The sequence below is a fragment of the Cetorhinus maximus genome, chromosome 26 (genome assembly GCF_964194155.1).
Source record: "Cetorhinus maximus chromosome 26, sCetMax3.hap1.1, whole genome shotgun sequence".
NCBI classification, from domain to species: Eukaryota; Metazoa; Chordata; class Chondrichthyes; order Lamniformes; family Cetorhinidae; genus Cetorhinus; species Cetorhinus maximus.
In genome coordinates, this window is record NC_135904.1 from 23,110,654 (window position 1) to 23,132,002 (window position 21,349).

The following is a 21,349-nucleotide window of genomic DNA, read 5'->3' on the forward strand; positions in this document are numbered from 1 at the left end:
GGAGGCATGTAAAATAGGGCAGGTACCCACTTCATCACCTTCCCATCCACCCCCAAGTTACCCCCATAATACGGGGGGTGGGGAGGTTGGTTGGGCGGGTGCTGAAATTGGTAGCCTGCCCACCATATTTAAATAGATAATCAAGGGTCAAATAGGCTTGTTACCAAGCCAATTAATCCTGATAATATGCTGCCCACATCATAAAACATTTGGCTTGGGCAGTTGGGAGGGTGTTGGCAGTCCAATTAATTTTTTAACTAAATTCTTCAAAGGGCCGGAAGGAAGGGGGGGTTCTATCTTTGGGCCCTGCCCTTTGCCAATTGTGGAGCAGTACCCATCCCCCCCTCTCCGCCAAGATAGAGTATTCTTTTTCTTCCCACCCGCACCCTTAAACCCACTTCCTTGCTCCAGCTCCCTGACCTGCCCAAACCCTCCCTTCCAGGACTCCAGACTTACCTGGCTCTGGAATCCATGGGCCTTCTTTCTCCTCCTCTGGCAGTCCCAGCAGCATCCACTAGCGTGCTCTCGATGCTGCTGGGACTGATGGAGCTGCTGGCCAATTGGATTGACCGGCAGCGCCCGAGGGCGGGATTCCTCCCCAGTGAGGGGTAGAGGTTCCCACCAGCCCTTGTTTAGCCCACGACAGTGCCTTATGGCTGGCGGGCAGGCCGGCGCGGAGTGGATTGCCTCCACGCCAACTTTACTTCCGGGGTTGGGCGGGGTTGGGGGGGGGGGGGTGGGGCAAGCCATCCACCCCCATAATATTCTGCCCAATGTCATTAAAAACACAAATTATCTGGTCACTATCACTGATGTTTATGGGAGCTTGTAATGTGTAAATTGGCTACTGTCTTTACTGCAACTGTGAATGCATTTCAAAAGTACTTCCGATATATCCTGTAGCATGAAAGGCACTATATAAATACAAGTGTTTCTTTTTTTCTATTGGGCCTAATGGACTTGTTTCTGAGAAGTCTTATATTCGTATTAATTGTTTTGGGATTCTAAATACTATTCACATTTATGTGGCTTTATGATGTCATCTACAAGGTACTGTGGCATCAGAAAAGTAATCATGACATCATGAAGAAAATGTGGATCATGAAGTATAATTGACTCAAAGACAACCTCATCTTACATATGGAAAGGACACTGACAGTGTGGTAATTCAGAAACGCCAATCAAAATTCTGCTTCCACTTGAGTGAAGATTGTTGTCAGGACATTGGTAAGCAGATAAAACAAAAAAATGACCTGGGCTATCACCCACAAAATAATCTAGTATTAGGAAAAATATATACTTAATATCAAGGGTAGGTTACAATATTAAGAACCAATAAATAAACTCAATTCTTCCTATCACCTAGCTTTTATATTAATGATATTTTTCTCACTTATTTTTCTCCCCACAACCTGAAAATATAATGGGTTGGATTTTACCGTCAGAGACAGTGCAGCAGTGCTAGCTGCTGACCTTGAAGAAAGCAGCTCATTAAGATCTAGCGATCCTATGGGATGGATTTCTCTTTTCTCCACCACATTTCAAAGCTGGTGCCTAGTCAAGGGGATTTCCAGGTGTCTGCAGGCAGGGTAAGCAGCCAATTACATTGAAGTGTTTTTGCAGAGAGCAAACCAGCAAGTTAAAAACACTAAACCCCTTCACTTTAAATTGAAATATTTCAGATAATGAAATAAATAATTAGGATTTCAGACAATGAAATAAATGATTAGGATTGGCTTAGGATGAAAGCCAAAATACCAGAAGCAGATATTTTTTAAATATGTGGAAATTTAGTGTCATAATGGAGAAATCTGCAAATATAAAATTACCCTTTTAGGGCCATTGAGGCACTTGGGAGACGATGGACTGCAGCCAAGATATATATCACATCTGAATTGAACCTTGTCTGCTGTGGCTAGATAGACCGATTTGTGAGTGGCAGTCCGTTCCATAGCTGGCACAGATGAATAGCTTTGGCCTGAAGTCAATTGATGTGCTTCCCTTCTGATGGGATTTGCCATCTGGCCATTTCTTTTGTCCTCTGCTTTTTCCACGCCCATCTGGACTGCTTGTTTCCAGGCACTCTGGTCAGTAAGACTTCCTATGCATCGACTCTGTTCCTGGTCATCTTGAAGTCTTATTTGCAGACATCCTTGTATCACAGACATGGGTGACCTATTGGTCTTATGCCAATAGCAAGCTTGCCATAGAGCATGTCTTTAGGGATAAAGCCATCATCCATTCACATGACCCAGCCAATGGAGTCGCCGCTGACTGAAGAGGGCTCCCTGCACGTGGGTGTGCTTCCATATTCAGCACTCTGTCTTGCCAGGAGATACCCGATATTTGTCTGAAGCGGCAGAGGTAGAAGCTGTTCAGCTGCTTTTCATGGCTTGCATAGATTGCCTATGCCTTGATACTGTAAAGGAAGGTGCTGAGAACATAAACCTGATACACACGGAGCTCTGTATTTTTAGTTTGTTTGCTGTTGGTCCACACTTGGCTTTTAACATTAACATGACAGCTGCGGCCTTGGAAATCCTGGTGCTGATCTCTGCATCAAGGGACAGGTTGGGGTACTTGTTGGTCCACGGTATGTGAAGCTGTCAATGACCTCCAGAGTGAGGTTGTCAATGTCGATGAAAGGTGGAGTCTCTAAGTCTTAGCCTGTAACTTTGGCCTTCCTGATGCCAATTGTCAGACCAAACTACTTGCAGGCCGGGAAAACTGATCTGCAAGCTGTGACAGCTGAACTTCATTATGGGATGCCAGTGTGGCATCATCAGCAAACACCACTCACAAACTAGGGCATTACACACTTTGGTCTTGGCACACAGTCTTACCAAGTTGAATAGCTTGCCATCAGTCTGGCATGCAGGTAGACACTGTAGGATAAGGGTCTGGCACATATAGGGTTAATGTGGGACTGAGTACAGTACTGCCTACACAGTGATGTAAGAAGACACATGACCCAGACATAGCATCAGCGTGGTGTTAAGCACGGACATGTAGGGCTGGAATTTTCCGGCCCTGTTGGCGTCAGGCATCATGGTAGTTCCGGGGGGACAATATGGCGAGAAGGCCAAAAATCAGTTTCACACTGGCGTGAAAGCACAGCGGGATCATCCAATGGTGTCCGCCATGGCAAAATGCCAATCCCGCTGGAGGTTGGTGTGAACCCGCTTTGCATCCTGCCAATTGGACAAGTGTGAGATGCAGAATTCAGGACTTACTGTTAGGCCCTTGCTTAGATTGCAGACATCTGAAGAGCAGAAGATGCTGGTGCCTTACAGCTATTGGACCCTGCAGGAATACGTGCATTGAATGCTGGGTGAATTCTCATGGGCGTGGATCTGCCGTGAAGGTGGGAGGTCTCTGCTGATGTCTTGGGTCTGCTTTAGAACATCACGGCCTTGGCCATGGGCTGCTACAGATGATCGGCGAGGTGGGGAGGCGGGAGAGTGGAAGGTCCATCCTTCCCATGGAGACCTCCATATGCTCACATGTGGGAACCACTTCATCAGAGAGCAGGTGGACGCACTCCTCCAACTCATGTGCCACACTGTTGAGGGCTTCCAACAGCTCTGCGTGATGTTCCCCCACCTTCTGCTGACTTTTCATGATGAGTTGGAAGGCCAAATCCAGAGGCTCGTCATCTGACTCGGACCTCACAGGTGCCTCTTCCCCAGCAGTCCTCCAAGTGCCAGGGAGCTCAGCTGAACCTGCCTCCTCCTGCTGTGGACACATGCCTGTGAATTGACCACCAGATTCTGAACGCAAGCCTGCTCTAGGTTTGTGTCTCTGCACTGGTGGAGGGTGTGGGTAAACATTGGGACGGGTCTTCAAGGCTGCTGATTTCCAGCTCTTGAATGGAGGGGTGTCCTCTTGGCTGGAGGTGAGGACGTGGATGGAACTGAGGGACTGGCTGGTTGAGGATGTCAGTTGCTTGGCAGAGCTCCTTGTGAACCAAAGTAGAGATAATTAGTGCATGACAGTAGAGTCAAAAGCAGGAGAAAGAGCACTCACAGCTGCTTTGAGAGAGGGGTGATGTGGTGTAGGATCTTTACGTGGGTGTTTGCCGCCGACCTCACCGTTGACGCAGGCACAGTCCACGTCCCCACCAGTCAGCGCAATGGCACGCTCCTCAAAGTGAGTGAGGGGCTTAATGTGGGCCTCTCCCTGCTGCTGTGAGCCAGTTTCTCCCACATGAAAACAGATGGAGAGAGTGTGAGCAGGACACATGGCACTGCGTGGAGTGTTTTTGTGGTGAGCAGAGCCATGGGCAGGATGAGGACGTGAGCTGCAGAGAATATGAGCCTGATGGAGATGTGTGGGTGTGTGTGAGAGTTAGTGGTGTTGTCCCTTGAGATGTGAGATCCCTGTGGATGTGTGATGGGTTCGTGAGTGTGTGAGTTTAGAGTGATGAGGTGGTTGACTTACCTGGTGGAACAGGTGAGAGCATTCATCCTCTTCCTGCACTGACTGCCACTGCCACCTCCCCTCAGGCTAGATTGGTGACTCTGGTGGACCTCCTGTGGCCAGAGCAGAGGTTGAGGATATCCCGGCAGACTTTCACTGTGTCCAACAGGTGCCCCAGAGAGGTGTCACTAAACTTGGGGGCTGCCGTCTTCTTTGTATTTGGGACCATCTGTTGCCTGGAGCAGTCCTGGTCTGTAGACACGAGCTCTGGAGCACTTTAAATATGGCACCTGGAACAAGGAAGCACTGAGGTCATGGCAGGGCAGGCAAATGCTCGCCAGCGATCCCGAGTGTTTCCCGTGAATGCATTATTAATGAAGTGGGATTTGCCAGGAATGGGTCGATATGGTGTGAAAACCCGCCATTGTGGCAGGCAGGTAAAACGACTTATTTCTCACCCACTACCACACTTTGTGTAAATCTGGGACGATTCTGCCCCTAGACATGGGGATATCTCCTTGCCTGTACCCTTTATTGTATATGGTTACAAGTACTTAATAAAAACTTGCTGTTAGCACACAGAAGACTGCAAAAACTTCTTTAACAGACATGTTTTGTAACCAACACCATCCCAACATGGTGGCAGCTCAGGATCAAAACCCTCAACCTCACAGAAATGCTGAAAAACTCAGAAAAAGTAAACCTTCAACAGAAATTCTGACCTGAAAGAAGCTCCCAATTGAATCTGAAGGTGCCTAGAAAATTCACCAGAAAAAATATTCCAGAGAAAAGAATCTGGAAGCTGATGGCAGAGATTTTACTGCAACTGAAAACTCCATAGAATCTCCCTTGAAAGTCCAGTTCCAGCCCGCAGACTCCAGAGCCTCCAAGGGTGAACTAAATCTCTTTCAGTTCTAGGTTGCAACTAGTCCTGAGAACCACTTTTTACTAACCCAGAGTCAGATGCACTGTTTGAATGAAACTCATTGCTAAACCCGACCCCCAACTCCAAGCCTCAACACGTGGCCTCCAGGGTTGAAAAAGAAAAAAAAGTTAAATTACTCAGCCTCTCGGGAATGTTGTGATTGTCCAATTCATAAAACAGCAAGCCTGCATTAAATTTGAACACCTCACAACTTGCAACAGTAAATCGCTGAATTAAATAAGTTGGCAGACAGCTGACTCACAGCGTCATTGTTAAGAAACTTTCTTCCAGAAAAATGGTGCCGCTGTCATTTTTCAGAGCCCGCCAAGACCAGCAAACACGGGAAATCCTTTGCACTGCAGTGCACAACGACAACATCTTAAAAGCTCTGTAAGCTCTTAAAGCTTTAAACATCTTTAACGTGGATCACAATTACACACTTCTAACTCCACTTAGACTCAACCAAGGCCCAGACCAGTCATAAAATTGGGGTCTTGGGAGGAAAAGGTTTTTAAGATTCAGCATTGTTTCTGGTTTAAATAAAAAGTCAGAAGAAGAGCAAGTCAACACACTTCTTTACTCAATAGGGCCGATTGCAGACGGCATCATGACACGATGGGATATTATTGAGTCATCTGCCAAATTTGATGATGTTCTAAAATCCTGTGACATTTGTTTCAACTTGCATTCCAATAAAATATTAGAGAGAGCCAAATTCATAAGAGAGTCCAACAACCTGGTGAACCTGTCAATTCCTTCACAAATGACCTCTAGAGGATGGCATAGGTGTGTGAATATGGAGATTTAAAACCTGAACTCATTAGAGACAGAATAGTGGTGGGTGTGGCAGGAGACTCGCTGTCTGACCTCCTACAAACAAAAGGTGATCTAACCCTGGACAAGGCAATCCAACTAGTTAAACTGTCTAAGCTAAGCAAGCAACACGGGACGATCCTAAGGGAAGAGGATACAACGTGGAGTATAAGCTAACCTTTAGCCCAGCTTATCAGGGACAAGTCAGGGAAAGCAATCCCTGACCACCCAGCAGAGCGACCTTGCCAGCACAGCGGTGTGAAGGGCCCTCCCAGGAGAGATCAGTGTCCTGTGAGTACAGCCCAATGCTACCACTGCAACAGATAGGGACACTTTGGCAAACTGTGCACATTAAAACTCCAGCCCTGCACAGATAACCCAAAGGTAATCTACGAGGTTGAGACCAACAACCCAGAAGACACACGGCCATGCTTCTTGAGTGAGGCCATATATTGTGGTTCTTCATTTTGGAATGCTGACAACCTGGTAAATGGTCATCTAACAAATTTTAAATTAGATTCAGGTGACATTCCTGTCAGACAAGGAACCATGGCTTAAAGATCTCTGGTTTCAATCCACTTAGCGGGGCAGGGGGAGTCCGACCCCTGGTCATTGGCATGATCCTGGAACCACTGAGGTATAGTAAACAGATCTTTGAGCTGTTGTATGCCATCCGTAGCCAGCCTTTCTCTCCCCTGAGCAGGGATGCCTACATAGTCCTCCAGATGTGAAGACTACCATTGACATTAGCCAGAACAGCACGTTTGTGAGTACTCAAACACTAACAGGTATTCAGACTTGGATTTCACCTTTGAACTCTTCTCTCTGTGTGGAGCAGGTTTGTCCATTATCATTCCAGGTCCCAAAAACTCCCCAATGGTCAGACCAGCCTACCGCCCACGAGATTACCATGACGGCTCCAGTGGAAGTGGTACCAGGGAATGATCAGCAGTCTGAGAAGCCTCTACCTCTAACTATGACATCTGGTTGACACTACAACCACTGCATGCCACAACTACAAGAGATGCTGGAACCTCGTAGCAGTCTCTCACCATCAACAACAAAACGCAGAGGTGAGCATACCACTCAACCTACTTCTCGTCACTGGAAGGCCCTTCCTCAGCCTCAGATGGCTTTGATGGCCCACATGGAGAAAGCGGAAGAAAAAGCAGCGCCTAGGAGACAAATACCATGTTCATCCACCCCACAAGAAATGATCGAGAGTAACAGCAATCATGGATCAATACAACAGCTGAACCGACCAGGTGTTGTTCAACATAAAGCAATGGGAAGAAAAGAATGAACACATACCCAAATGCCAGTCCACTCCAAGCCAACAGCAAGAACCAGAAACACCAGAGCTGCTGCCAACAAACCAGTGAATAAGATGTGGAGGGATTATAAGGCCCCCAGACCGCCTGGACCAATAACTTAAAGGACTTGAAGTGGGGAGATGGGGTAGTGAGAATGTTGTAATAATGCTAATACGGTAATAGCAATAATGTTGGAATAGCATTGAGGCAATAACAACAAGGTAAATGCATAAGACTAATTACAACATAACGAAGTAAACTAGTGTAACTCCATATCCATGGGATAAAGACTTGGGGGGAGGTATAGTATAAGGGTCTGGCACATACAGGGTTAATGTAGGACAGAGTACAGTACAGCCCACACAATGATATAAGAAGACACATGACCCAGACCTAGAATCAGTGCGGTGTTGAGCAGTCATGTTAAGACCTACACATGGAGCTATCTCCATGCCTGTAACCTTTATTTTATATGGCTACAAGTAGTTGATAAAGACCTGCTGTTAGCATGCAGAAGACTGGGAAGACTTCTTTAAAAGACATGTCCTGTAACCAACACCATCACAACAGACACCTCATTTGAGTTATAAACTTATAACACCATTAAAAGACCAGTTATTAAAGTCCATCACACTTCACAGCTGTAACTTTTTCAACGGTTTTCACAGCGAAATTAGTAGCGTAAGAGTGGAAGCTGTCGTTAATCCAGAGACTTTTCACTGATTGCAGTCGGGGATGCTCTTATCTGGAGAAGTATTGAATCACTGACAGGAACTTCTGAATTTCCACATTTTTCCACAGTTGTGCAGAAATCCTGAAGTTGCTGTCAGTTTCAGTTCAGTGGAGTAATGATAGCGAATGCTGACAGTTATGTCGTCATTACCACCACAACACTCAAGCCATTGATGTTCATTAGATTAATGTTTCATGAATACTTTCCTCCTTTCCAGTATCCAATCCAAGTGGCTATTATTAATATGAGTCGTGACAGTGAGTGCTAACAAAGGTATGGGTTTACAGGAGCTATTACACATGAGTGTGATTCTCTCCTGACCCATGTCATGCTTTGGGCTTTTATCTGTATTGCCCAAGCAGCTGATTTTTAAAGTTATAACAATACAATGTATATTTCTCAATATCAACTATCAGACATGGAATACAGACTGGATGTCACTGTAATTTAGAATGTTAATTTACAAAGAAGAATGTTGTGTACATTCACAAGCATTCACACCATTATGATAAAATTATTCCTTGAAAACACCATAATGGCCAGGCTGTGGTTCATTCCACGCACTCAGCAGGGTGCTTTGCTAAGATGGGTATTTGGGCGCTCCTGGCTCCTACCTCAAAGATGAGACATTTCAAATAAAGTAGTAACTTTGTTAATGGTTAAGTGGGCCAAGCCCTCCCAGCCTCACACTCTTAAGGAGATGGCGTTTCCTCTCTCTCTGTCTCTGTATTTCTTTTTCTGAGGTCAGGGCATATAAATTTCAAAGTAAAAATAAGTGAGGTGGTGCATTTTAGTCGGAGGAATAAGGAGGCCACACTCTTCTTGGAAAATAAATGCCTCTGGGGAAGAGGAGCAAACGGATCTTAGGGTACAGATTCATGAAACGTTAAAAGTGGCAATGCAGGTTAACAAGGCCATAAAAGTGCAACAAAGCGCTGGAGTTCATTTTTGCATCATGCACATTTCCGCTGTTGAATTTGATGGGCACAACAAACTGTCATCTGAAGGTCATGTATAAACCCCAGAACAAAGATTCCTTTGTTCAAAGAAGAGCAGTACATGTTTCAGTCAATGGGTGAAATTTATTGTTAGTGAGTGGTGTCTTGCCGACGGGAGAAATAGCAGGGGCCCCGTGTAGTCTCTGTTGGGGAAGGCCCACCGAAATTAAGTGCCCATTAGGCACTTAGCTAGCAAGTGGCAGGCCTCCCAATCAGAGGCTGGCAACTCACCATTGTCTGTCAATGCTACTGGGAGCCGTCACACCTGCCAGTAATGCACCCACCAGAGGCCTAGTGCCACCTAAGGATCCAGGGCACAAGTGAGTGAGAGTGAAATGGAGTCACAGGGAGGGGGTGGCTGGCTATGGGCGAGGGTGGGGCGGTCTGAGGAAAGGGAAAGGGGGTGGCTCTTAGCAGGCACCCCCTTCCTGATGCCCGGTCCCTTGATCAGGCCTCCCCAGAAGCCTGCATCAGGCTTTCCTTGTGCCAATTCCCCTGCCCGCCTCTGGTTGAATGCCGCTGGTGACGGGATGAGGCCTTTAATTGCCCAGTTAAGGGCCTCAATTAGCATTTGCACAAACGCCCTGGACTTAATCGGGCGGAGGTGGGAGGGCGGTGGGATCCCCACCTTGCATTATCCTGCCCCGTTAAATGGCTCCCACCTCCAAACTTGCCACTTGGTGGGGGGGCGATGGGGCATTAAATTCTGCCCAATATTTCTTTCCTAATCAGAGCACCAAAAACAGTTTAACTGCTTATTCATTGTCTTTGTCATTTGTGGGACTTTTGCAGAAATAGGCTGTCACCCACATGACAGTGAATGCACTTGGCAAAGTAATGAATTGGATGTGAAGTGCTTTAATAATGATAAGTCACGACATAAATGCAAGTTCTTTCTTTGTACTGATTTCTTTGTGTTTTTGTGTTTCTTTTCAACCTGCAAGCTGGTTTTTGGCTGATCTGAGAAAAGAGAGTCACAAATGAGTTTGTCCTTTTACACTGGGTTATTTACCATCTAGTGATAATTTTACATTTACTTAAGCTGGAGATTGCTGTTATTTGGTTAGTATTTACAATTTCTTGGTATAGATTTAACCGGACGGAAAATCTTTTACATCAGTGGAGTAAAAATGTAGTTAATTTTTAAGTAGAGGGACAGATTTGGTCAACACTAGTTAGTCATGGTGCATCTTCTGAATAGTTATGTGTACATTATTAATATGGAATTATCATGCGTTAATAGCATTGTACGTCTTAGAATCTGAAAAATAACATCCTGCCTCAGGTACACATAAGATTTATAGATTGAAAATAAATTTTTGCTCTGTTACTGTAAGGCGAATGAACAGAATGATTTTCAGAGTCTTTATTATCTGCTTTGCTTGTTTTTATTAGCTACAGATGTTTATTTGAGAACACAATGATTCACATGTTTTACAACAACAACCTGTATTTGCAAAGCACCTTCAAAATCACGAGGCACTTCACAGAAGCATTATTAAACACATTAACACTGAGCCACATAAGGACAGAGGCCAAAGAAGTAGGTTTTGAGAAGCATCTTAAAGGAGGAGCGATGTAGAGATGTGGAGAGGTTTAAGGATTGAATTCCAGAGTTTAAGACCTGAAGGCTGAAGGCACAGCCACCCAGTGGTGGAGTGATTAAAATAAGGAATTCACAAGAGGCCAGAATTAGAAGAACGCAGATATTTTGGAGGGTGGTAAGGCTGGAGAAAGTTAGATTGAAAACTTGCAGAATGAATTACAAACTTTCTTTCTATTGAATAGCTTCTGACAAATGGATACATTGAAAGTAATTCAAGACAAAAAAGGAGCTGCCCCAATCCATTCAAAGGAAAATGCTCGGGCTGAAATTATCCGGGCAAAACTCATTCAGGATTTTAATCTGTTGGATCATTTACAAGGATTGGTCATCAATGATCCCAAATATAACATGAATGATGTTAAAGGTACCGTAGACTGATAAGATTGGCTTTGATTTTTTAAAACACAATGTAAAAGAAAAATGCACAGAAGTATGAGGTGTGAAGAATACACTTTGTTAAATGAGAAAATTAATTTACGTGGCATTGTCTTTCCAGCCAGACCAGAGTCTGCATGTACAAAGTGCAAGATACGCATGTTTACCCATGCAATGCAAGCATGATATTACACAACATGGGCAAACACTGTAAAGAAAACATCACCTTTCAAAGCAGTTATCTTTCTGATTTTATTATTTTGAAATTGGAAATTGAATGCACCTTCATTTTTGTAAGTGTATATTTTTTTTACAATACTTAAATGGGGAGTTGACACTTAAATCTAGTTAGCCAGACTTTCCTCCATTATGTCTTTGGGACAGTTAGCTTGATAGATAAAGTAATGATGATAATCATGATTTATGTCCAATGAGTTTAATCATTTGGAGTTACAACATACTAACTTGGAAATGAGGGTCAGTGTGCTGGCTTATGCAACTATGCAGCTATATTCTACACAAAGATAAAATGGTGGATCTAAATAAGCAGCAGCAGTGACACAATTGTAAGCAATCCTCAAAAAATAAATAATGAAAGGGATATATCAGGGCTAACGAAATTACCAGGATATAATTAGATTGAGATATTCAAAAGATGAGAGGGCTAGGCTTGAAATTTCATAGTTATTATCTGAACTTCAAGAATAGATTCCTCCTCTTTCAGGTACCATGCCCTAAGAGGGCATTGGCAACCATGGACTTCCATTGGATTGGTCCATGATTATGACTGGCAAAGCACTGCAGTGGTTTGCCATTGCCTTTTGCAGTATGGCTGACCAGGAAACTCTCCCGTTCTTACCGCCTGTCATCAGGCGTATTGAAGGATTTACAGGCTGATAATCAACCTGCTGAACCACATTGTGAACACACCTTCCATGGTAATTAAGGCCAGAATTTTACATTCGATGTGCAGGTGCGCACCCTGAAATGTAAAATGACGCGCGATGATGTCGGGCGTGCGTCCCGACATCATCGAGAACTCACGCGATATTTCATTCAATTTCATAATTGAAAGGCCTATTAAGGCCATTAACAAGGTAATTAAATTGAATTTTATGCTGCCCGTCCAACCTTACGGTTGGCAGGCAGGCAAAAAGGCCAAGCGGCCTTTATGTTTTTTAGGAAACCTCACCCACGAGCGGGATTAGGTTTCCTAAAGCTAATACTAATGAAATAAAACCTTTATTTTGAAAATAAAAACATGTCCCATCTCATGTGACATAGTCACATGAGAGGGGACATGTTTCATTAAATTTTTAGTGTCCTTATTTATTTTTTTAAAAAGGGCTTCAATCTCCCTGGGGCAGCTCTGTGTCTCAGGGACATTGAAGCACTCTTTCGCACGCATGCGCGAACTGTGTGTTAGACCCGATTCTGCCTCCTCCCCCCGCCTGTACAGGTAGCACTCAGGGCTACCGTTCACAATCCACGCAGGGCAGGCCTTAATTGGCCTGTCCGACAAATGTAAAATTCTGGCCTAAGTCTTGAACTGGAACCTGAACCCAGAGGTTGCCATTCTGCCACAAGACCTCCCAAGTATAGATTACCGTCTAAAAATTATTCATATTGTTTTATGATATGCTGGTTGTTCTCAAAAGATACTTGTACTGTTGTGAGCCTCCTCAACACCCTTTGCAGTGTTAAGCTTATTCAATCCTTACTCCAGCCTTAGGCCTACTCAGTTCTGCCAGTCAGATTTGTGCACAAACCTAAAGCTATGTCATCTCCCAATCATTTTCCTGCTTCATGAAAGGGCAGTCTGGGGGTAGAAGCAGAGCAATAGAGGATGAGATTACTGTAATCACATTTGATTTGTGCCATTTCACTAATTGACGGAGTATTACTATACTGCAGGACCATGAACATATGTTTGTATAAACACAGGATGGGGGATTCCTTTAGGTTGCAACATGTTACATGGAACTGGAAGATTTCCTCCAATCAGTACAATAGCCTATGTGTGTTCTTTCAGAAGAGATCTTCCTACCGTGTCTATATTGCTAAGACATAGCAGCCAAAGGAACCCCTATTTCAAGGCTTTTACTAATACAGATTCTGTGGAGTTGGGAGAACAGTTTATTTTGTTTCCACCTTATTTTTAAATTATGAGACAACAATACTTTATGCAATTGGTAACTTGATCCAAAAAACAGATAATTGGTAACACTGTTGGTTTTTGTTTGCTCAGAAGTTGGTAATATGTAATCTAGACCTCAATAAAATATCCAGTGAGATAGTTTTGTCTAACTTGTGCCTTATGATTTGGAGGGATTGATTATTACGATTAAGATTTTCAGTGAATTTTCAAGAGCAGAGCATGAGTGAGGTATAATCCCATCCCTATCCTGCTCTTTTTGGACTTTTTCTAAAGATGGTAACTCTAGCAATTGTGATACTTGCATGCTGACTGAGTGTTAATCTGCAGTGGAGTAACATAAGAGCAGAAAATTAGATAAGGCCAGGATCTATGTTAGCAATGTTAGCAGATGAACGTTTCATGCAATTATTTGATATTCCTTTGTCCATTATATTAATAAAGACATTAACCTTTTTTTTGGCAAATTTTCCTTGAGAGCTGACCTAATAGAAGTACAGTCACCAAGTGAATCAAATGCTGCTTGTTGGGAGTGATATCAGGCAATTTGACTGCTTAACAGATTACCACAGCGTTCATGGCTAGCCCCAGTCCTGTTCAATGTATATACAAATGACCTGCCAACAATCACATCCTGCAAGCTCATCTATGCTGGTGACATCTGTCATGCCACCCATGCTCCATTCTTCTGCACCCTGGACCAGATCCTTAAAAAGATATCACAAAGTTGATGGACTGCTGCAGCACATGGCGTCTCATGTTGAATCCCTCAAAAACCCTATCCAGTGTATTCCATCTCCACAATGCCAGTGCCAAAAAAGAATTGCATGTCCACATGGATGGCCAGAGACTAAAGCATGGTCTCAGCTCAACATATTTGGGAGTGACTTTAGATAGGACTCTGTCCTTCCAGGAGCATTTGAAATAAACAGCCGCAAAGGTCAAAACCAGAAACAATCTATTAACCAAACTTGCTGGATCTATGTGGGGTGCTGCTGCCACAACACTCCAGACCCCAGCAGTTCCCCCATCATACTCTGCAGCAGAGTACTACGCACCTGTCTGGCAAAGGTCATCATGGGCACATCTTGTTGACACTCAATTGAATGCAACAATGCACATCAAAACTGGAACTCTCCGCTCAACTCCCTTCCCCTGGCTTCCTATCCTAGCAAACATTGCTCTGCCAAACATCCACAGACTGACAAAAATCCACAAGCTGGTTGAAACCGTGTGTGCTGCACCTCAGTCACCATTCCATGATGACCTGTTCAATCCATCTACTGCCCACATTCCATCGTGGTGTCGCATATGGAGCACCCTTCTTGAGCAAGATATACCAGCAAATATCCTTTGGATCAAGGAATGGGGAACACAGGAAGTCATGAACAAGTTGCTCGTGACAAACCCCATCTGTTGAGTGGCAGGCTTTGAACTGCCATGGCGACAGTAGTCCTTGCTAAATTGGCTCAGGACAGGCCATGGTCCCTCTGCAGCCAATCTCCACCAGCGGAGCCTCAGTACAAACCCCTTATGCACTTGTGGAAAGACATAAACAATGCTGCATATTACTGAGGAGTGTCCCCTCTACAGACTAAGTGGCGGACTAGTCACCTTAAACTCAGCAAATGAGGAGGCTATTGCTTGGTTTCGGGAATTTACATTCAGTGAACAACAAGAATATCTGATTAATACAACAACTTATCAATCGCCCCAGAGCAAGTTATCTGAATGATGAGGCCCCACAGGTTAAAGTTAATCTTAGTTACCTATTTAGTTCTTACTGAGTCACTTACTAGACACCAGTACTGTTTTTATGTCAGACACTGTGCTATACATTGTGAGCAGAATCTTCCCCTCCCGCCATAAATTCCATGGCGGTTGAGAAAGTGGGAGTAATTCTCACCGCGGAATGAGATGGGCTTTTAAGCACCATTGTGTGCTCCCCACCTCATTAGTTATTTATGCACGTGTTCTGCGTTGAGTCTCATGACGGGGCAGGCAGGAAGTTGGAAGCCCTGCCTTCATGTCCAGGTGCCATATTTAAAAGGCACCCAGACAGCCCTTGACTAATAGGAAGAAGGAAAGGATGACTGCGGCTCCCCACTTCAGCGATGCATCCCCAGAGCATCTCCTGGAGGCAGTTCAAGAAAGGCAGAACATTCTCTTCCCCGGGCATGACCACAGGAGACCATCCCAGCTGATCACTGCAGCTTGAGAGGAGGTAGCCGGGGCAATCAGCACCCGTGGGGTGTAGAGGAGGACTACCCTGGAGTGCAGGAAAAGGGTCAATAATTTAATATGTACCGCTAGGGTAAGTGAACCTTCTACCCTTCCAACCCACCCCACCACATCTGTGTTTGTCTCATGGGACCTGGGAGTAATTGGCAAGGCCAGCATTTCTCTTGCCCATCCCACAATGTCCTTGACATTGGCTACTAACCCCTGCAATCCATATGCTGCGCTATTTGTGAGGGAACTGCTGGGTTTTACCCAGCCACAGTGAAGGCACAGCCATTGGGTGTGGAGTAGGGGTCCACTCGCAGGTGCTGCTGCTCCCATGCATCTGCTGCCCTTGTCCTTTTAGCTGGTAGAGCTCATGAGGCTGGAGGGTGCTGTACAGGGGGCCTTGGTGACTTGCTGCAGTGCATCTTGTACATGGTACACACTGCTGCCACTGTGCACAGGTGGTAGAGGGACTGAGTATTGAGGGTGCTTGCTGGGTTGTTAATCAAGCGGGCTGCTTTGTCCTGGATGGGGTCCAGCTTCCTGAGTGTTCTTGGAGCTGCACTCATCCAGGCAATTGGAGACTATTCCATCTCACTCCTAACTTGTGGCATGCACATGATGGTTGAGTTTTGGGGAGTCACAAGGTCAGTTAGCAGCCACAGAATTAACAGCCTGCAACAAGCTCTTTCATCATATGTGCTCACAATCTATCCATCTGTCTTTATTTAAGAGAAGGTGGTCCACAACAAGAGGGAGAGAAAGAAAACGGGAGGGGGGATGCCTGAGCACCAGCCCCTCACACAATTGAACAACAGGCTGACGAGCTGGCAGGCGAGGACCGTGACCATGCCTGTGCTGATGGAGAGGTTGGCGTTGCCCAACCATCTAGTGCGGAAGCTTACCCATAATCCAGACAACCTTGGAAAATCAAAACAAAAACAGAATTACCTGGAAAAACTCAGCAAGTCTGGCAGCATCGGCGGAGAAGAAATCAGTTAACGTTTCGAGCCTTCATGGCCCTTCGGCAGAACTGGAGCATAGATTAGAAGAAGGGAGAAATATAAATTGGTTTAAGGTGGGTGGGGGGGTGGGGGGGGGGGGGAAAGGGGGGGAAGAGACACATTGAGGGGGTGGTGTGATGATTGTGGAGATGAGCAGATAATCAAAAGATGTCACAGACAAAAGGGTCAAAGAGGTGTTGAAGGTGGTGGTCTTTGTCTGAGAAAAGTGCTAATTAAGAATGGAAGACAGGATATTCAAAGTACAACTCTAGTGGGGGTGGGGTGGAAAGACTAAAGGTTTTAGTTTTAGATTTAAAAATAATGGAAATAGGTGGGGAAAGAAGAATCTATATAAATTATTGAAAAAAAAAGCGGGGGGGAAAGAAACGGGGTGGAGATGGGGGGAGGGGGAGTTTAAGATCTAAAGTTGTTGAATTCAATATTCAGCCCAGAGGGCTGTAAAGTGCCTAGTCGGAAGATGAGGTGCTGTTCCTCCAGTTTGCGTTGGGCTTCACTGGAACAATGCAGCAAGCCAAGGACAGACATGTTGGCAAGAGAACAGGGTGGAGTGTTAAAATGGCAAGCGACAGGGAGGTTTGGGTCTTTCTTGCGGACAGACCGCAGGTGTTCCGCAAAACGGTCGCCCAGTTTGCGTTTGGTCTCTCCAATGTAGAGGAGACCGCATTGGGAGCAACGAATGCAGTAGACTAAGTTAGGGGAAATGCAAGTGAAATGCTGCTTCACTTGAAAGGAGTGTTTGGGCCCTTGGACGGTGAGGAGAGAGGAAGTGAAGGGGCAGGTGTTGCATCTTCTGCGTGGGCATGGGGAGGTGCCATAAGTGGGGGTTGAGGAGTAGGGGGTGATGGAGGAGTGGACCAGGGTGTCCCGGAGGGAACGATCCCTACGGAATGCCGTCAAGGGGGGTGAAGGGAAGATGTGTTTGGTGGTGGCATCATGCTGGAGTTGGCGGAAATGGCGGAGGATGATCCTTTGAATGCGGAGGCTGGTGGGGTGATAAGTGAGGACAAGGGGGACCCTATCATGTTTCTGGGAAGGAGGAGAAGGCGTGAGGGAGGATGCGCGGGATATGGGCCGGACACGGTTGAGGGCCCTGTCAACGACCGTGGATGGAAAACCTCGGTTAAGGAAGAAGGAGGACATGTCAGAGGAGCTGTTTTTGAAGGTAGCGTCATCAGAACAGATGCGACGGAGGCGAAGGAACTGAGAGAATGGGATGGCGTCTTTACAGGAAGCGGGGTGTGAGGAGCTGTAGTCGAGGTAGCTGTGGGAGTCGGTAGGCTTGTAATGGATATTGGTGGACAGTCTATCATCAGAAATTGAGACAGAGAGGTCAAGGAAGGGAAGAGAAGTGTCAGAGATGGACCATGTGAAGATGATGGAGGGGTGGAGATTGGAAGCAAAATTAATAAATTTTTCCAGGTCCCGACGAGAGCATGAAGCAGCACCGAAGTAATCATCGATGTACCGGAGAAAGAGTTGTGGGAGGGGGCCGGAGTAGGACTGGAACAAGGAATGTTCCACATACCCCATAAAGAGACAGGCATAGCTGGGGCCCATGCGGGTACCCATAGCCACACCTTTTATTTGGAAGAAGTGAGAGGAGTTAAAGGAGAAATTGTTCAGTGTGAGAACAAGTTCAGCCAGACGGAGGAGAGTAGTGGTGGATGGGGATTGTTGGGGCCTCTGTTCAAGGAAGAAGCTAAGGGCCCTCAGACCATCCTGGTGGGGGATGGAGGTGTAGAGGGATTGGACATCCATGGTGAAGAGGAAGCGGTTGGGGCCAGGGAACTGGAAATTGTTGATGTGACGTAAGGTGTCAGAGGAATCACGGATGTAGGTGGGAAGGGACTGGACAAGGGGAGAGAGAAGGGAGTCAAGATAACGAGAAATGAGTTCCGTGGGGCAGGAACAGGCTGACACGATCGGTCTGCCAGGACAGTTCTGTTTGTGGATTTTGGGTAGGAGGTAGAAGCGGGCCGTCCGAGGTTGGGCGACTATCAAGTTGGAAGCTGTGGGAGGAAGATCTCCAGAGGAGATGAGGTCAGTGACAGTCCTGGAAACAATGGCTTGATGTTCTGTGGTGGGGTCATGGTCCAGGGAGGGGTAGGAGGAAACGTCTGCGAGTTGACGCTCAGCCTCCGCGAGGTAGAGGTCAATGCGCCAGACAACAACAGTACCACCCTTGTCAGCGGGTTTGATGACAATGTTGGGGTTGGACCTGAGAGAACGGAGTGCAGTGAGTTCAGAGAGAGACAGATTAGAATGGGTGAGAGGAGCAGAGAAATTGAGACGGCTAATGTCACGCCGACAGTTCTCAATGAAAAGATCAAGAGAAGGTAAGAATCCAGAGGGAGGGGTCCAAGTGGAGGGAGAATATTGGAGGTGGGTAAAAGGATCCGTTGAACGGGGAGAGGACTCCTGCCCAAAGAAGTGAGCACGGAGACGAAGACGGCGGAAGAAGAGTTCAGCATCATGCCGAGCCCGAAATTCATTGAGATGAGGGCATAAGGGTATGAAACTAAGTCCTTTGCTGAGCACTGAATGTTCAGCATCGGAGAGGGGAAGGTCAGGGGGTATAGTGAATACGCGGCTGGGGCTGGGCTGAGGCCCCAACAATCCCCATCCACCACTACTCTCCTCCGTCTGGCTGAACTTGTTCTCACACTGAACAATTTCTCCTTTAACTCCTCTCACTTCTTCCAAATAAAAGGTGTGGCTATGGGTACCCGCATGGGCCCCAGCTATGCCTGTCTCTTTATGGGGTATGTGGAACATTCCTTGTTCCAGTCCTACTCCGGCCCCCTCCCACAACTCTTTCTCCGGTACATCGATGATTACTTCGGTGCTGCTTCATGCTCTCGTCGGGACCTGGAAAAATTTATTAATTTTGCTTCCAATCTCCACCCCTCCATCATCTTCACATGGTCCATCTCTGACACTTCTCTTCCCTTCCTTGACCTCTCTGTCTCAATTTCTGATGATAGACTGTCCACCAATATCCATTACAAGCCTACCGACTCCCACAGCTACCTCGACTACAGCTCCTCACACCCCGCTTCCTGTAAAGACGCCATCCCATTCTCTCAGTTCCTTCGCCTCCGTCGCATCTGTTCTGATGACGCTACCTTCAAAAACAGCTCCTCTGACATGTCCTCCTTCTTCCTTAACCGAGGTTTTCCATCCACGGTCGTTGACAGGGCCCTCAACCGTGTCCGGCCCATATCCCGCGCATCCTCCCTCACGCCTTCTCCTCCTTCCCAGAAACATGATAGGGTCCCCCTTGTCCTCACTTATCACCCCACCAGCCTCCGCATTCAAAGGATCATCCTCCGCCATTTCCGCCAACTCCAGCATGATGCCACCACCAAACACATCTTCCCTTCACCCCCCTTGACGGCATTCCGTAGGGATCGTTCCCTCCGGGACACCCTGGTCCACTCCTCCATCACCCCCTACTCCTCAACCCCCACTTATGGCACCTCCCCATGCCCACGCAGAAGATGCAACACCTGCCCCTTCACTTCCTCTCTCCTCACCGTCCAAGGGCCCAAACACTCCTTTCAAGTGAAGCAGCATTTCACTTGCATTTCCCCTAACTTAGTCTACTGCATTCGTTGCTCCCAATGCGGTCTCCTCTACATTGGAGAGACCAAACGCAAACTGGGCGACCGTTTTGCGGAACACCTGCGGTCTGTCCGCAAGAAAGACCCAAACCTCCCTGTCGCTTGCCATTTTAACACTCCACCCTGTTCTCTTGCCAACATGTCTGTCCTTGGCTTGCTGCATTGTTCCAGTGAAGCCCAACGCAAACTGGAGGAACAGCACCTCATCTTCCGACTAGGCACTTTACAGCCCTCTGGGCTGAATATTGAATTCAACAACTTTAGATCTTAAACTCCCCCTCCCCCCATCTCCACCCCGTTTCTTTCCCCCCCGCTTTTTTTTCAATAATTTATATAGATTCTTCTTTCCCCACCTATTTCCATTATTTTTAAATCTAAAACTAAAACCTTTAGTCTTTCCACCCCACCCCCACTAGAGTTGTACTTTGAATATCCTGTCTTCCATTCTTAATTAGCACTTTTCTCAGACAAAGACCACCACCTTCAACACCTCTTTGACCCTTTTGTCTGTGACATCTTTTGATTATCTGCTCATCTCCACAATCATCACACCACACCCTCAATGTGTCTCTTCCCCCCCTTTCCCCCCCCCCCCCCCCCCCACCTTAAACCAATTTATATTTCTCCCTTCTTCTAACCTATGCTCCAGTTCTGCCGAAGGGCCATGAAGGCTCGAAACGTTAACTGATTTCTTCTCCGCCGATGCTGCCAGACTTGCTGAGTTTTTCCAGGTAATTCTGTTTTTGTTTTGGATTTCCAGCATCCGCAGTAGCTTTTAGCTTTTTGTTTTTATCTTGGAAAATCAAGGTGATTGACGAGTGCCAAGTTTGAGCCAGCCGAGGCAGTCACCCTCTCGCCATTCTAGGTGCTAGCAGGAAAAGGGTGAGGCCTCTGCACCTGAAGTCAACTCCAGCCCTCAGAAGAATTCTCACCTGTACAGCCATCAGAGCATTCACTAGCCCAGAGACACACACCTCGGTGGCTCATGGATCTAGTTTAGGCTTGGCTCACACTCTGGTGGTCACCGCACAGACTCGTGTCCACAGCAGGAGGAGGCAGTGACAGCCAAGGTCTCTGGCATTCAGAGGACTGCTGGAGAAGAGGCCTCTACTAAGCCTGAATCATATGATGAGCCTCT

At 46.3% G+C, this 21,349-nt stretch overlaps 1 protein-coding gene across 1 annotated transcript in view; it reads left to right on the forward strand.

Annotated features, from left to right (window-relative positions):
- Window positions 1–11,403: 11,403 nt before the first annotated feature.
- LOC144668157 (cation channel sperm-associated protein 2-like) overlaps window positions 11,404–21,349 on the forward strand; it is a 61,143-nt gene continuing 51,197 nt past the window's right edge. Inside the window, exon 1 of the mRNA XM_078529911.1 lies at window positions 11,404–11,475. Coding sequence (XP_078386037.1) covers window positions 11,460–11,475 — 16 coding nt within the window. The 5' untranslated portion in view covers window positions 11,404–11,459. The remainder of the gene's footprint in view (window positions 11,476–21,349) is intronic.